Source organism: Orcinus orca, chromosome 1, assembly GCF_937001465.1.
Source record: "Orcinus orca chromosome 1, mOrcOrc1.1, whole genome shotgun sequence".
Taxonomy (NCBI): domain Eukaryota; kingdom Metazoa; phylum Chordata; class Mammalia; order Artiodactyla; family Delphinidae; genus Orcinus; species Orcinus orca.
The window spans coordinates 193,461,249-193,478,762 of record NC_064559.1 but is presented as its reverse complement, the minus strand read 5'-3'; the positions used below and the strand labels follow the sequence as shown (position 1 = coordinate 193,478,762).

Below are 17,514 nucleotides of genomic sequence, written 5' to 3'. Positions count from 1 at the left end.
TGCGACTGCATAAAAATTCAGAGATGTAACAGGTAACTTTGAAGTGGTGGCTACACTGACTTATAGCATCAAACTTTGTTCTCTGATCACCTGGCTTTTTCTTTTCAAGGCAGAAAATATTTATTGAGCATTTATTGTGTGAAACACTATGCTGTATAGGATGGTTGTGCAGTAAAGATCAAAATCAAGAAAAACAGAGATCTAGTGTGTGTGTGTTTCAAGTATTTATCCAGTGATTATACTTGGCTGTTTCTCTGGATGGCCAAGGCAGGCATTTGCGATGACCATCACACTTCTCAATCTCTGGTGTAGCGTGCAGTCCTTGTTTAAAAGTCTAGTTAGAATGAAGGTGACAGACTTCAGGTAGAAGCAGTTTTCAGAGATTCACAGAATTAATTTGCCCTGAAATCAGATATATGTCTGGTTTATAAGACATGGCATATAAATGTTAATTTTTGATCTCTTTGTATTTCAGGTGGTGGCCAAAAAATATCGCAACTTTGATATTCCAAAAGGAATGACCGGCATCTGGAGATACTTAACTAACGCATATAGTAGGGATGAGTTCACCAATACCTGCCCCAGTGATAAGGAGGTTGAAATAGCATATAGTGATGTAGCCAAAAGACTTACCAAATAAAATAACACTTACGAGAGAGATGTCTTCACATCTTCCCCTAAGAACATGCTTTTCCTAACAGACTGCTCCTCTTCCTATAAAATAGAAACTTTATTTTGCACAAACATGCAGTTATTCCAGATTAGGATAAAGGATAGACAAGGTATAGTAGCTATCTTTAAATATATACTCCTAAGCAGTATTATTTGAAAATTCTTTTACCCTGCCTACCTCCCCTACCCCGTATCCTCCTAATTTGGAGACACTCCATAAAAACTTTTCACTTTAAAGGCAGTTTGCCATCTCTCTAGAGCCCTCACCACTGTCTCCATTCACTGTGTACAGATGGCAGAACTTTTGAGGTGCACTGTTTAACTGTTAAAATAGTAATCACAACCTCATCAGGCCCAAACTGGTGCATAATGCACGGTACAAGGAATATTTATGTATTTTTGGAATTTTATAATATTTAGTAAGAGTATATGAAAGGATTGCTACTGTATCAAAATATTGTTTCAATTTAGTCTATCCTGGATATGTACTAAAGGATGTTACCACCAGAGAAGAGAGCCTTCTCCAGAAAGTCACTACAGATATTGCTATGTTACTTTGTATGTGGATTTTTACTTTTGCCTAAACGCATTTATCCTTCATATCAATTATAATATCTGACACTACGTAGAAGCTAAAAGTCTAGAGGGAGGAACAATATTTGCAAGATCTTCTTCAAGCCTTTTATGCATATAAGAGAAACCAATGGGCACATGATACTCTCTGTCTAAATATGTTACTGGTTATATGTATTTTGCCCAGTGCCATTCATTTGGAACATTATTACTTTCTTCCTTTATTTTAAAAATGCTCCTTTTTTTAGGTAGGCATCGGCCTTGCTGTTTGTAGATCGTTTGAGCAACACTACGTACACTGATATTTAGTTGATTTAGCTGTAGCAGTACAATGGTTAGTAATGTAAAAACTAACCTAAGGAATGTAGTGTGGGTTTGTCAAAATATCAAGTAGAATTTTGTTTCTAAAGCACATTTAATGTGGATAATCTAAAGAATGCATTATCCATCCTATATTAAAAACAAGATAAAACACATAGATTACCACTCCACCCCCATTTACTGTTAGACTTTGGGTAGAGGATGGTTCACTTCTTTTGGACTAAACTATAGTTGTGATGGTGACTACACATTGACTGCAGTTTTGCCTAATCTCAATCATTGCACTTCCTTCAGTTAAATTTTCCTACAGCCACATTGAGGAGTAGCAGTCTTCATGTTTGTTTGTTTCTTAAATTGAAGTCCTAAACCAGGAATTGTGTTGTAACAAGGGAGGATGAACTTGGTGAAAATAAAACAAAAGTTTGCTATGTATTTATTCATTAAAAAAAAAAAAGACTTTCTATGTACTACTCCAAAGACTGTGATTGTGACTATAATAATGTTTTGGTAATTTTTATACCTAACCTGTTTAAGAAATGCTATTTCTCATAGGCTGCTTTTGGAAATTTTAAGTATATTGCTTTAAAATGGCAGTGTTTTCTTCCCTATGATATGCTAACGTTTAGTAAGCACTGGCTTTATGGAAGCAGCTTGATTTTTTAAGCATTCTGCATTTTTTAAACCTATCAGTGACTAGCTTGGTATAGAAAGATAAGAAAAACTCCATATTGTATCCATTTGGCTCAGGGAGATTTCTTTGCTTTACCTTTCTTAGAACTCCTTATTGCTGATCAAAAAAAGTTTGGGTACCCACCTTTTTGTAATAAAATGTTGGATGATGATTTATCTTGTTCCAGGAAGAAGCATTATCAGGTTATATATTGAGAAATTCTATAGCAGTAGCTTCCATGGGTGAATATGTCACCTCTGCACCAATACACAGACAGCCATCTTCACTTTTCACTTACTTTTACGATAGTGGTAACTTGGCATCAGGTGATACTGAATCTTGCCTCATAGCTTAAAGCATGGAAAAGATTCAAGAGAAGTGGGGGTGTCTATTTCAGGTGAACAGTGGACTAAGTGGTACAGAGTAGAAGGCTAATGAGGAAAGAGCTACAGTCCTCAAAACGGATGAAAAAACACATTCTGAAACTCAGTTGTGAAGTGTTTTCCACTTTGGATATTTATTCTCTTCTTCTTCTCCTTTTTAAAAATTTATCCCCTGATTGTACTTGGCTGTCTCTCTGGATGTCCAAGGAAGGCAAGGTCTATCTGTTATAATTTTGATGAAGGCAGAATTATTTTTCTGTTGAAAGACAAATCTTATTACTTTATCAGGGAAATTAGATGAGGTTGAGATTGGCAAATGAATGAAAGCTACTAAGAAGGATGATCCTAGAATATGCTTTTTACCCCATCTTACATTTGTGGAAAGATCATAGCTTCATGTCTTGGGAGATTTGGGACACGAAAGTTTTCATGGCAGTTCATGTAGTATATGGGTTGACACAGTAGAAATCATCTGTTATTATTTCTACAACTACTGAATCATTTTCCCCTTCATTTAAACCCCTTTTGTTCCATTTAAACAAGATTAGACTCTGAATGGAAGATCTTACTAATTTCCAAGGGATTCTGAGAAATTTTTGTGTTCAACATTTGGAAAGCTGTCTACTGTTTCAGTTGGTGTAACTTCCTTTTTTAAAAAATGTAGATGCAGATTTTCTATACAGTTCTGTTATTTTCTTTTACTAGGATTGTTGACTTTAGTGATAAAATTCATGTAAGATTTTATTTCTTGGTAACTTTGGTTTATACAACTACCTTTATTATTATTATTTTTTAATACAACTATCTTTAAACCCTTGAGCAATCTGTATACAATGAAGAGGTTTCTGACATTTATTCTTACACTCAGTTGATTGACTTTAGAATTTAGGCATATTTACTTCTGTTGTTTTGAATCTCTCCAGAGTTGCATGTAGATAGCTTTTGTTTCTGTGCATTTAAAATATCCATTTAGAAAATATCTACATGGTAAAAATGAGAAGAAATAGAAATGTATTTTTTCATGAACATTTTGATACACATTTCATCAAGTTTATTGATTAACCAATTTCTTACACTGGTTATAATCAGTATTTGATTCAAAGAGAGGGAAGCATTCATTATTGTTATAATATATGTTTTTTTTTATTCCATCCTTTACAAATTACTAAGGCTGGGGCTGTCAAAATTATATTTTTATCATGGAAAAAAATTTCAAATCCCCCAAATCATAATGTTGAACAGAATTGGAGTATTTTCTTTAAATTAGTTGAAAAGGAAAATGAAAGCTTATAGAATGCTTGTATTTTCTTTTCTGTCTCTGGAACCAGTTTATTGCTGGCAGCTATTGTATTAAAAAATAAAGTATATTTTCACTATCATAAAAGGTTCTTTTTTACCCCCTCATGAAAATAAATAACAATTTGGGGTAAAAGTGTTTTATTTGAGACTACTTTTTTTTCATGAGTGGCGATTCAGCACATTTAGTAGATTAAAGGAGGAAAACCATATGTTCATCTCAATAGGTGCATAAAATAATTTATAAAAACTTTCATGTTACCCATTCTTAGCGAAATAGGACCAGAGATTAACTTTTTTTAACCCAATAAAGACATCTGCCAAGAACCTACAGCAAATCTCATACATAAATATGAAACAGAAGCCCTCTCATTAAAGTCAGAAATAAAACAGGATTGCCTTCCGTCACAGCTATTCTTCAGCTATTTTCCATAGCTGCTTTATTAGAGGCATCCTACACCAATGCAGTAAAATCAGTAAAAAGAATAAGGAATGGAAAAGAATAGACCAAATGACTTCTTTGCAGATGATGCATATATAAAAAATTCAAAATAACCTACTATTAGAAATAATAAAATTCAGGGGCTTCCCTAGTGGCACAGTGGTTAAGAATCCGCCTGCCAATGCAGGGGACACGGGTTCGATCCCTGATCCGGGAAGATCCCACATGCTGCAGAGCAGCTAAGCCCGTGCGCCACGACTACTGAGCCTGTGCTCTAGAGCCCACAAGCCACAACTACTGAGCCTGCGTGCCACAACTACTGAAGCCCGTGCGCTCTAGGGCCTGTGTGCTGCAACTACTGAGGCCCGTGTGCCTAGAGCCCATGCTCTGCAACAAGAGAAGCCACTGCAATGAGAAGCCCGCGCACCGCAACGAAGAGTAGCCCTTGCTTGCCGCAGCTAGAGAAAGCCCGCACGCAGCAACGAAGACCCAATGCAGCCAAAATAATAATAATAAAATTCAGATGCTTACTAGATAAAAGATTTAGGAACAAAAATCAATGTAATTTCTATATACTAATATTAACTACATTAAAAATAAACTCGGGCTTCCCTGGTGGCGCAGTAGTTAGGAACCTGCCTGCCAATGCAGGGGACACGGGTTCAAGCCCTGGTCCGGGGAGATCCCACATGTGCGGAGCAACTGGGCCCGTGCGCCACGGCTACTGAGCCTGTACTCTGGAGCCCGTGAGCCACAACTACTGAAGCCTGCATGGCTAGACCCCGTGCTCTGCAACAAGAGAAGCCACCGCAATGAGAAGCCCATGCACAGAAACAAAGAGTAGCCCCCGCTTGATGCAACTAGAGAAAGCCCACACGCAGCAACGAAGACCCAATGCAGCCAAAAATAAATAAATAAAATTTAAAAAACGAAAGAAAGGACAAAAGGACTAAAGGAACAAAGGACAGGACAACTTGGAAAAACAGCAAAAGTTAGCTATAAACCCTACACCATTAATTATATTCAATATAAGTGTGCAAAACAATCCAGTTAAAAGGGAGTATGAAACTATTTAAAATAATCAAAGCCTAATATATGACATTCACAAGAAACAAACTTTATAAGGACATAGAAAGGTTGAAATTAAAGGATTTAATTCATTGACACAGCAAACACAAGAGAGCAGATGTAACTATTATAAAATGCAGGCTTTGAGGCAAGAAGTATTACTAGAGACAAAGGACATTTTATAATACAGCCATGTATAATGTACTTTTATAATGATGAAAGTTTTATTCATTAGGAAGATATAACAGTCCTAAATTTATATGCACCTGATAACACAGCCTTGGATACATACAGCAAAAGTTAATGACGCTGAAAGGAGGAATAGACAAATACACCATCATAACTGGAGTTTTTTTTTCTTTTTCTTTTTTTGCTGTACGCGGGCCTCTCACTGTTGTGGCCTCTCCAGTTGCGGAACACAGGCTCCGGAGGCGCAGGCTCAGCGGCCATGGCTCACGGGCCCAGCCGCTCTGCGGCATGTGGGATCCTCCCGGACTGGGGCACGAACCCGTGTCCCCTGAACCGGCAGGCGGACTCTCAACCACTGCGCCACCAGGGAAGCCCATAGCTGGAGATTTTTAACATAGCTCTCTTACTGACAGAATGAGCAGGAAATAAACTAGACCCACCCCCCCACCCCCACACACAGTAAGGAATAACTCAATTAAGTAATTTGACTTAATTGACATTGCAACACTACATCTAATAACTGTAGAATGCACATTCTTTTCAAGTGCACATGGAGCTTTTAGCAAAGTAGTCCATTCGCTGGCCCATAAAGCAAGCCTCGACAAATTTCAAAGGAGTGACATCATACAAAGTATGTTCTCTGACTGCAGTGGAATTGAACTAGAAATCAGTATGATTGAAAGACAGCAAGAAAATCCCCAGAATAAGGAATCAGTTACAGCATGTGCAACAAGCCTACACCCTACAGTGAAATTTAAACATTTTAATTTAACAGACATATGTTCGGTAAGCCAGGAACGATTCTAAGCACTTTACATATATTAACTCAGTCTTCCTAACAATCCTGTGAGATCTAGACTATGATTCCCACGTTATGAATGAGGAAACTGAGGCATAGGGAGGTTAAGAAACTTGCTCAAGGTCACACAGCTAGTGAGTGACAGCAAAATTAGAGGCCAAGAAATATAGCACTGTGCAGATCGTGCTCTGCAATCTTGAGACGTGCTTTTATTGATACTTTTCTCATTAGGGTGGACTTGGGTTGCCAGGTAAGCGGAGCCCATCTGGAGCAAACCTATTCTTGTGTTTCTTCTGTGGGGCAGGTTTCTTGCGAAGGTAGAGGATCCAGGCCCAGACAAGCCCCGCCTTCCCCTGGGGACTTACCATCCCAAGGGCGTTACCACCTCCTGCCCAGGAAGCAGTGGCCGCGCCGCGTCCCCAAGCCCTGCCGGCTTTCCTTGCCCGGGATGGTCGTTCTAAAACGACCGGCAGGGGGCGCAGGCTCCCCTCCTTTCTGCCCCGCGGCTGCAAGCAGGGCTGTGACAGCTGCAGGACCTCGTCCGTTTGGGGAGCCGGCAGCTCGGTTCAGCCACTTCGAGGGCTTCCTTCCTCTTTATCAGATCTGTCAGGGCTGCTGCGCTGTGAAGGCACCTCTGGCCTCTTCCCTCCTTCCTGTGGCGAACGGACGCTCCCCCCGAAGCCGCTAATCTACACCCCGGCGCCTGCAGCCCGCCGGAGGCCGGGCCGGCCCCCCTCGCACCTTTTTCGGGGGCGGGACCCTGCTTTGAGGTCAGATCGCCGGGGGCTCCGGCTTCCCCCCCTAACTGGCCAGGGCCGCGCGCGCCCGTTTTTCGCAGCCCTTTCGCACTTGTGCACGCGCTCGGCTCTCGCTGGCCCGCGAGGCGGCTGGAGAAAGCGCCTCCGAAGCAAAACTAACAGTTCTGGTGGCAGATGGCACGAGGGGGGAAGATGTGCTGCCGCGGTTAGTCCCGGGGCTCCTCCCCGCCTCGCCCGCGCCACAGCCGGCCGCGTGCCGCCACCGCGCCAGGTGCGGGGCCGCGGGGCCGAGCGCCCGAAGGCGCCCCGTGCGGCGCCCAGCTGACCGCCACCGGCGTGGAAGAGAACCGCCCGCACGCTTCCCCGAGAGGGGCCCTGCGCAGTGAGCTGAACGTGACAGCTAGGAGGGGGTTCCCCTCTGCAGACGGCCCTGGAGGGAGGAGTGGCCTCACGGGAGGCGAGCTGTCGTTGGGGGACAAAAAAGGGAAAGCCAGTGACTCGTTTCTGATCCCATTTCTTATAAGAAATGAATATACTTCCGTTTTTCCCTCGTTCTCTGATTTCCTCAATCAAGTAAAAATAAATGATTTTCCTTAAACACTATGCGCCAGTTATCGTACTGAGTTTATATACATATAGGTATAAATATGTTTAAAAAATATATAACTGTTTCAAGCCTTTTAATCTTGTCAATTGTATCTTGGGGTAGGGATGATTATTACCCCCATTTTAAAAATAAGGAACTTTAAGCGTCCAGAGGTTCAGTAACTTGCTCAAGCTCACGCAGCCAGGAATGCATGGAGGCCGTCTGGCTCCAGAGCTTAACCATCAGGGCGCTGGCTTCCGTGCTGTCACCTCTCCTGTGCTGGGAGGGGCTCAAGTTGGGGACTCAGGAAGGCTGGTTTCTTGGTCCAGCGGTGGAAGCAGCCCGGAGCTCCCCAAGCAGACTTTTCCAGTAGGAAGGCTGCACCATGCCCACTCCAGCCTCCCAAGCGCACAGGGAAGTCGGGACGAGGCAAGCAGAGCTAAGGGCTCTAACACCACGTACCAAGTGCAGGGACCGGCGCTCCATTTCTGTGTAATAAGGAGGGTCCTGCTTGGTGAGAGGGGGACTCTGGGAAGCCAGGGAGAGCAGAAGGGGCTCTCCACCTCCTTGGCTCAGAGACAGATGTGCAGCAACTCCCTGCTGTCTGCAGAGGTCACTGTAAGGTCACCCTTACAGAGGTCACCCTGCTGTGGATGAACGGGAGGTTTCCCCACCAAGGAAGGGGCTGGAGAAGAAAAGCCCAGGACCCTCTCCATTCCCTGCCTTCACTGGCACTTCAGCGATGTGATCTCATTCTCTGAAATCGTTTACTGTAGAGGAATTTTTCCTCATCTCTACAGATGCTCCAGGAATCCCATGGACCTTACCAGAAGCTTAAGGTTGCCTAATTTAATTATTTAAAAAATTGAAGATAAAGACAAAATGTACGTGAAGCGGAGCCCAGCTCATGGATGCACATCACTGACTTGATTATCAACAGAGGGTTATTGGTTTCTTTTTAAGAAGAATTCTGCCATGTTCTAAAGATACCTTTCACCTTGCTATTCCAAACCAACTTTCATTATCAGATGCATTTTAGAAATCATAGTGACAGCAGTGCTAGAAATACTCCAGCACCTTTGGTTCATCACTGAATGAACTAAGGATGAGTGACTTGCCCAAGACCCCATAGGTAGTTAATTGCGGCATGGGGACTCCTAGGACAGTGCTCTCAGGACTAGACAGCAGATTTGGCATAAACACATGATGGCTACCAGGTAGGGGCAGAGTTGCCACTAGAACCCCTTCTTGATCCCATTGTCCATGGCTTTCAGGGAGTCCCCTTACTTCATAAGACATGGGTTTAACATAGTTCTTGGCATCCAGAATCTTTATCTCATGTTAAAACACACTTAACTTATGAGTTGCTCCATTCATTAAAAAATAACACTTTGAGCTCCTCCTGGATGCAAGGCACTGGCTGGATGTGAATGAATGGAGACACGTGATTTCTACCTTCTGGGAACTTCCAGGATCACAAGGGAGAAAGACATAAACACAAATAACCAGGCAATAAAAGCAGAAGGTGAGAAACAATTCACAAGAGACTTAAAAGCACTATTCATTCATTCACTTTATTGAGCCTACCTCGTGCCGATTCATAAAGGGAACAATTGCTTTTCACTAGGAAAATCGAGAGTGTATCAAGAATAATTTTTTTTACAGGTTTTTAACTGCTTAAGTGATTGTCAAAGTAATTCTGCACATTGTAGAAATTTTGGAAAGTACAGAAAAGGGTAAAGAAGCACGTACACAAATTTCCCCCAAATTCACCACCCAGAGGCGGCGTGTTTTCCAGTCTATTGGCTAAAATTTTTTTCTTTAGGAAGTTTAGAGCTTGCTTCCCATTGCAAACCGATTACATCATAAGCATTTCCCCACGTCATCTGGAACCCTTGACTATTACATGGCTCTTTACCCAATGCTTTCAGTCATATGGACACACGGTAATTGACTCAACAGCTCCTGGACTGTAGGGCATTTAGGTTCTTTCCAGCTTTTCATTATTACACGTTCGCATTGCAGAAAACATCTCTTTACGTACATACATCTTCGGCTGAATTTCAACTTTTAGGTTTTGGAGAAAATAATCAGAAATGTGAGTCAAAAGTACAAACATCTGAAGAAGATTGATAAATTTCACCAAATTATTTGCTGAAAAGTTTCTAAAAAAAATGTGAACCAAAAGTAGGAACATTTTCCAGGCTTTTGATAATTACCAAGTGGCTTGCCAGAAATATCTCATGAATTTACACGCCGCCAGCGCCTGTGCACGAATGCCATCCCTCTGCGCTTCAGCTAGCAGGGAGCAGTGTCTTTGATAACTTAATCTATCTTATTTCTATTTTCATTTCTTTGACCTTTAGAGAGATTGAGTGTTCTTTTTTCCCCCAAAATGTTTATTGGCCACTTATATTTGCTTTTTATTACGTCCTTTGCCCTTTTATCTGTGAGCATCTTTGTATTTTTTTTATATTGATTTATGTTGGTTCTTTATAAAGTAAGGGTTCTAACCATCTGTCTGTGGTATTTGCTGCAAACATTTTCCCCCAGTTGTTTGTCTTTTAATTTTGCTTGAATTGTTTAATCACACCAGAATTTTTTGTTTTAATGTAGTGTGGGACTGTCAAGCATTTCCTTTGTGGTTTCTTCCACAGCTTTGAAGCTTAGAAAGCCCTTCCCCATGTAAAGATCAGTTGGTGAAGGGAGTTCCCAGGTGATGGATACAGTGGGCCCTTGGCCAGGTGGCAAGAGGTGACACAGTCTGGGGTGCATGGGTTGTCTTTGTCACTTGAGGCCAGATCAGGGACACCTTTTAAGGCTGGGCTTGTGGTTACAGGTGGGGAATCGATCCACTGACCGTTTTTGAGCTGGGAGATGGCATATGGGAGTAGTTTGCCAAACAGAGTCTGTGTCTTCAAGATGCTACCTGAATATTGGAATGTGTGATTTCTACCGAGAACAATGTGGAACCTATTCTGGAAAGCTGTTATGGGAAATCCAAAGTTTATAGCTCAGTGAAACTTGAGAATTTTCTGCACTGTCTTCTGAATCTACAGCTGTTTGGGGATTTGAGGGTGATGTTTCTGCTCTGATACTATCAGCATTAAGAGGGCTCCTCCAGGCCTGCACATTTCCTTACTTCCCAGCAAGTTAATACTTACCGCTCTGTTTGCACGTCGCTGACATGCCCTCTCTGCTTGGTGTGGCTTTCCTCCCAGCCCGGCTGGACCACGAACCTTGAGAGCAGGCCTCCACTCTTCTGCTTAATGAAAACGGCAGTTTCAATAACCCGATTCTGCTAGAGAAACCGCACTTGAACAATTTGTAAAATTTCTGGGAAGGAGTTATTCTGGGTGGCCAAATTTTTGGTGAATAAAAAGCTTACTCCTTAGAAGACCATGTTTTAGTTTCTGGTTAGACACCCTGTGAAAATGTATTATACCTCTCGGCCCTTTATTCATTCTCTTCAACAAGACAGTATAACCCATTCCTAAATGAAATACTTAGAAGATGTTTAAGTTACCCAGAATCCCTGCCTCCCAACACAAACATTTCGGTTTTTTTCCCATCCTGTCTTCCGCGTGTGTGCATTTTACAGGGCTGCAAATCATTGTACAGGCTCTCCTGAGGTTCTGCCCTTTCTGTGGACCAGAGCCTGATCATAGGTGTCTAGATGTCAAACAGTGCCCATAAAATGATCATTTAAGACATTTCGTATTGAAATATAGTGTGCATACAGACTCGAGCACAAATCATAAATGTACAGCTTGATGAAGTTTTGCAAACAAAACACACCCATGATCTAAACTCTACAGCTCCCAGATCGAGGAGTAGAACATTACCAGCACCTGGAGGCCCCCTCCTGCCTGGTCACCATCGCCAACCGCCTCCCAAAGAGAACTCTATTCGGATAGCATAGATTAACCTTGAGTGTTTTGGATCTCTGTGCCAATAAAATCACAGAGAATATCCTCTTTGGTATCTGGCTTCTTTTGCTTAACATCATGTTTGTGAAATTCATCCATACTGTGTGTGTAGCAGTAGTTCATTCACTTTTCACTTCCACTGCTGCATGGTATTCCATCGTGGGCGGCGTTGGTTGTCTATTGCTTTGGAACAAACTACTCCAAAACCTAGTGACTTAAAACAATGACATTTATTATCTCTCATAGTTTCTATGGGTTAAGAATATCAGGGGCAGCTTAGCTGGGCAGTACAGGCTCAGGATCTGTCATGAGGTTGCCCTTGAGACATTGGGTAGGGCTGCAGTCATCTGAACCCTTGACCAGGGCTGGACATCCATTCCCAAGATGGTGCAATTGCATGGGGTTGTCCTTGAGACATTGGGTAGGGCTGCAGTCATCTGAACCCTTGACCAGGGCTGGACATCTGTTCCCAAGATGGTGCACTTGCATGGGGTTGCCCTTGAGACATTGGGTAGGGCTGCAGTCATCTGAACCCTTGACCAGGGCTGGACATCTGTTCCCAAGATTGTGCACTTGCATGGCTGTTAGCCAGAGGCCTCAGTGCCTCTCTGGGGCTTGGGCTTCTTTATGACGTGGTGGCTGCCTTCCCCCAGAGTGAATGATCAAGAGACCAAGGCAGAAGCTACAACATCTTCTAGGCCGTCTCCTTGGAAGTCATACATGATCACTTCCACCCGACCCTACAGGTTACCAAGTCAGCTCTATTTAGCATTGAGAGGGAAATTTCACCAAGGCATGACTACCAGGAAGTGAGGATCATGAAGGGCTCCTTGGAAGCTGGCTACTACACACGGATAAACTATCCATTGTAAAAGGTCACTTTTCATAGCATCTCCCATCACATTGTTGTATTATAAGTTATTTGCTGTTGTAGTTAATATCGACACGAACATATTTATGCATGTCACTCGCTTTCTATTTTTTCTGCTGAAGTAGTTCTTAGAAATACATCCCTGGGAATGGAATTCCTGAGTCAAAAGATCTCAACCTGTTTATGACTCTTGCTCTACTGTCGCTCATAGCTTCCAAAAGGATTGTTCCGATTTTCAGTGCTACCGGCAACCAAACGGTAGACGGAGTCCACTGCAGCTTTATCTACATTAGGCATTAACACCACCAGACAAAACATTGTACATGGAACATAAAAAGACACTCTGTCATCAAGAAAATGGCAAACAATAGACACCGGTCACTGTTCTGGGATACAATACTGTGATGCCTGGAGGGGCAGCTGTATCGTGAAGAACTGGTGACTCTTTTCTAAGAAGCCCCAGATAATAGGTACTCTGAATGTCTGTAAATCAAACTGGTTTTGAAATTGCATTTTCTGCCACCTCGTGGAGAGGCAGCATGGTGAGTGGAAAGAGCAGTTGCTTTCACTCTCAGCGTCCCCATCTGTAAAATGGGGATCATGGCACCAAACTGCCAGGGTCGGTGTGAGGATTGAAGAGATAATAGAGGAGATGTTCCTAGCACCATGCTTGCAACATGCTAGGCACCCAACAGACATTGGTCGCCCCCTCTCTCCTGCTCCTATTTCCTCTTCTTGGTCTAACAAGGATGTGTTACCCTCACTGGCTGAAATACTTCGTGTGATATGTCCTTGGTTTCTCCTGGAGGGAAAAAAAGAAACATGGTAATTCTTTTCTAATTATAACAGTGATGTGTGTTCATCGAATAAAAATTTGGAAACTGTGGGAAAGTACAAAGAAGGAAATAAAAATTACCTGCAATTTCACGCCCCACATCTGCCACTGCTAACATCTGGGTGTGTCCTCAGGGGTGTTGGGCCACTTTTTTTTTTTATTATTTAATTTTATTTATTTATTTTCACAAAATCTTTTCTACTGGCCTTATTTTAGGAAGGCAAGAATCTTCATTCTTGTCTAAATAATAGTAATAATACTAGAAAGTGACTATTTCAAGTATATAAAGCCACTTTTTGAAATTAATATATAAAGATAAAAGTGCCAACATGGAAATACATAGTACTAAATTAGCCTGTATTACAGGTGGAGTAAGTTAATTTTGGCATTAATTTATTATGCATTTTTATTATAACATTTTTTCCGATGCCAATTATTTTATTTATTTTTTTATACAGCAGGTTCTTATTAGTTATCCATTTTATACATATTCATGTATATATGTCAATCTCAATCTCCCAATTCATCACACCACCACCCCACTGCTTTCCCACCTTGGTGTCCATAAGTTCGTTCTCTACATCTGTGTCTCAATTTCTGCCCTGCAAACCAGTTCATCTGTACCATTTTTCTAGGTTCCACATATATGTGTTAATATACGATATTTGTTTTTCTCTTTCTGACTTACTTCACTCTGTACGACAGTCTCTAGATTCATCCATGTCTCTACAAATGAGCCAATTTCGTTCCTTTTTATGGCTGAGTAATATTCCATTGTATATATGTACCACATCTTCTGTATCCATTCATCTGTTGATGGGCATTTAGGTTGCTTCCATGACCTGGCTGTTGTAAATAGTGCTGCAATGAACATTGGGGTGCATGTGTCTTTTTGAATTATGGTTTTCTCTGGGTATATGCCCAGTAGTGGGATTGCTGGATCATATGGTAATACTATTTTTAGTTTTTTAAGGAATCTCCATACTGTTCTCCATAGTGGCTGTATCAATTTACATTCCCACCAACAGTGCAAGAGCGTTCCCTTTTCTCCACACCCTCTCCAGCATTTGTTGTTTGTAGGTTTTCTGATGATGCCCATTCTAACTGGTGTGAGGTGATACCTCATTGTAGTTTTGATTTTCATTTCTCTAATAATTAGTGATGTTTAGCAGGTTTTCATGTGCTTCTTGGCCATCTGTATGTCTTCTTTGGAGAAATGTCTCTTTAGGTCTTCTGCCCACTTTTTGATTGGGTTGCTTGTTTCTTTAATATTGAGTTCCATGAGCTGTTTATATATTTTGGAGATTAATCCTTTGTCTGTTAATTTGTTTGCAAATATTTTCTCCCATTCTGAGGGTTGTCTTTTTGTCTTGTTTGTAGTTTCCTTTGCTTTGCAAAAGCTTTTAAGTTTCATTAGGTCCCATTTGTTTATTTTTGGTTTTATTTCCATTACTCTAGGAGGTGGATCAAAAAAGATCTTGCTGTGATTTATGTCAAGGAGTGTTCTTCCTATGTTTTCCTCTAAGAGTTTTATGGTGTCCGGTTTTACATTTAGGTCTCTAATCCATTTTGAGTTTATTTTTGTGTATGGTGTTAGGGAGTGTTCTAATTTCATTCTTTTACATGTAGCTGTCCAGTTTTCCCAGCGCCACTTACTGAAGAGACTGTCTTTTCTCCATTGTATATCCTTGCCTCCTTTGTCATAGATTAGTTGACCATAGGTGCGTGGGTTTATCTCTGGACTTTCTATCCTGTTCCACTGATCTATACTTCTGTTTTTGTGCCAGTACCATATTGTCTTGATTACTGTAGTTTTGTAGTATAGTCTGAAGTCAGGGAACCTGATTCCTCCAGCTCTGTTTTTTTTCCCTCAAGACTGCTTTGGCTATTCGGGGTCTTTTGTGTCTCCATACAAATTTTAAGATTTTTTGTTCTTGTTCTGTAAAAAATGCCATTGGTAATTTGATAGGGATTGCATTGAATATGTAGATTGCTTTGGGTAGTAGAGTTATTTTCACAATGTTATTTCACAATTTTCACAATATCAATTAAATCTATCTGGTCTATTGTGTCATTTAAAGCTCGTGTTTCCTTATTAATTTTCTGTCTGGATGATCTGTCCATTGGTGTAAGTGAGGTGTTAAAGTCCCCCACTATTATTGTGTTACTGTCAATTTCCTCTTTTATAGCTGTTAGCAGTTGCCTTATGTATTGAGGTGCTCCTATGTTGGGTGCATATATATTTATAATTGTTATATCTTCTTCTTGGATTGATCCTTTAATAATTATGTAGTGTCCTTCCTTGTCTCCTGTAACATTCTTTATTTTAAAGTCTATTTTATCTGATATGAGTATTGCTACTCCAGCTTTTTTTTTGATTTCCATTTGCATGGAATATCTTTTTCCATCCCCTCACTTTCAGTCTGTATGTGTCCCTAGGTCTGAAATGGGTCTCTGGTAGACAGCATATATATGGGTCTTATTTTTGTATCCATTCAGCGAGTCTGTATCTTTTGGTTGGAGCATTTAATCCATTCACGTTTAAGGTAACTATTGATATGTATGCTCCTATTACCATTTTCTTAATTGTTATGGGTTTGTTTTTGTAGGTCCTTTACTTCTCTTGTGTTTCCCACTTAGAGAAGTTCCTTTAGCATTTGTTGTAGAGCTGGTTTGGTGGTGCTGAATTCTCTTAGCTTTTGCTTGTCTGTAAAGCTTTTGATTTCTCCATCGAATCTGAATGAGATCCTTGCCAGGTAGAGTAAATTCGGTTGTAGGTTCTTCCCTTTCATCACTTTAAATATGTCATGTCACTCCTTTCTGGCCTGTAGAGTTTCTGCTGAGAAAGCAGCTGTTAACCTTATGGGTGTTCCTTTGTATGTTACTTGTCATTTTTCCATTGCTGCTTTCAATAATTTCTCTTTGTCTTTAATTTTTGCCAGCTTAATTACTATGTGTCTCTGTGTGTTTCTCCTTGGGTTTATCCTGTATGGGACTCCTTGCATTTCCTGGACTTGGGTGGCTATTTCCTTTCCCATGTTAGGGAAGTTTTTGACTATAATCTCTTCAAACATTTTCTCAGGTCCTTTCTCTTTTTCTTCTCCTTCTGGGACCCCTATAATGCAAATGTTGTTGCATTTAATATTGTCCCAGAGGTCTCTTAGGCTGTCTTCATTCTTTTTTCTTTATTCTGTTCCATAGCAGTGAATTCCACCATTCTGTCTTCCAGGTCACTTATCTGTTCTTCTGCTATTTATCCCTTCTAGTGTACTTTTCATTTCAGTTATTGTATTGTTCATCTCTGTTTGTTTGTTCTTTAATTCTTCTAGGTCTTTGTTAAACATTTCTTGCATCTTCTTGATCTTTGCCTCCATTCTTTTTCCGAGGTCCTGGATCATCTTCACTATCATTATTCTGAATTCTTTTTCTGGAAGGTTGCCTATCTCCACTTCATTTAGTTGTTTTTCTCGGGTTTTATCTTGTTCCTTCATCTGGTACATAGCGCTCTGACTTTTCATGTTGTCTATCTTTCTGTGAATGTGGTTTTTGTTCCACAGACTGCAGGATTGTAGTTATTCTTGCTTCTGCTGTCTGCCCTCTGGTGGATGAGGCTATATCTGGGCCACTTTTTATTTTCAGAATTCTAAGGTGTGGTTCCAGGACAGTGGACACCTCTGTCCAGGCCCCAGCGATGTCTTGGATAGGGTGCGTGCTGGAGCCATCGGGTCCCAGCTGTGATGGGGTCCCCAGGCGGCCGCACCTTTTGCTGCACGTGGGAAGCAGATAGAATTTCAAGACTTGTCCTCACTGACTATGGAGAGCAAGACCAGGAACCCTGCAGTGGGAAGGACTGTCTTCATTCTTCCCCTTTCCCTTGCAAGGCCCTGACCAAACTCATCCAGGCTTGGGCACTTCCTGTCTCTGGACCTCAGTTTCCTCATCTGTCAAATGAGCATCTGGGCTTCGATTTGCAGGATTAACACTGTGCGGCCCCAGAGTTTTCTTTAGAGTTTTCTTTATTTCTCAGGTGCCCTCACGTTCTCCTTCTTAGGATGGGATGAGCCTCCCACAGCTTCGGATCATGGTAGTACCCGGGCCATCTCGGGTCATGCTCCTTGGGAG

General features: G+C 41.4%; 2 protein-coding genes across 5 annotated transcripts in view; both read left to right on the top strand.

Annotated features, from left to right (window-relative positions):
• Nucleotides 1-4,054, top strand: part of CLIC4 (chloride intracellular channel 4) — an 84,384-nt gene extending 80,330 nt beyond the window's left edge. Inside the window, exon 6 of the mRNA XM_033422540.1 lies at nucleotides 476-4,054. Coding sequence (XP_033278431.1) covers nucleotides 476-640 — 165 coding nt within the window. The 3' untranslated portion in view covers nucleotides 641-4,054. The remainder of the gene's footprint in view (nucleotides 1-475) is intronic.
• NCMAP (non-compact myelin associated protein) overlaps nucleotides 1-17,514 on the top strand; it is a 561,420-nt gene that overhangs the window by 250,847 nt on the left and 293,059 nt on the right. The window lies entirely within an intron of this gene.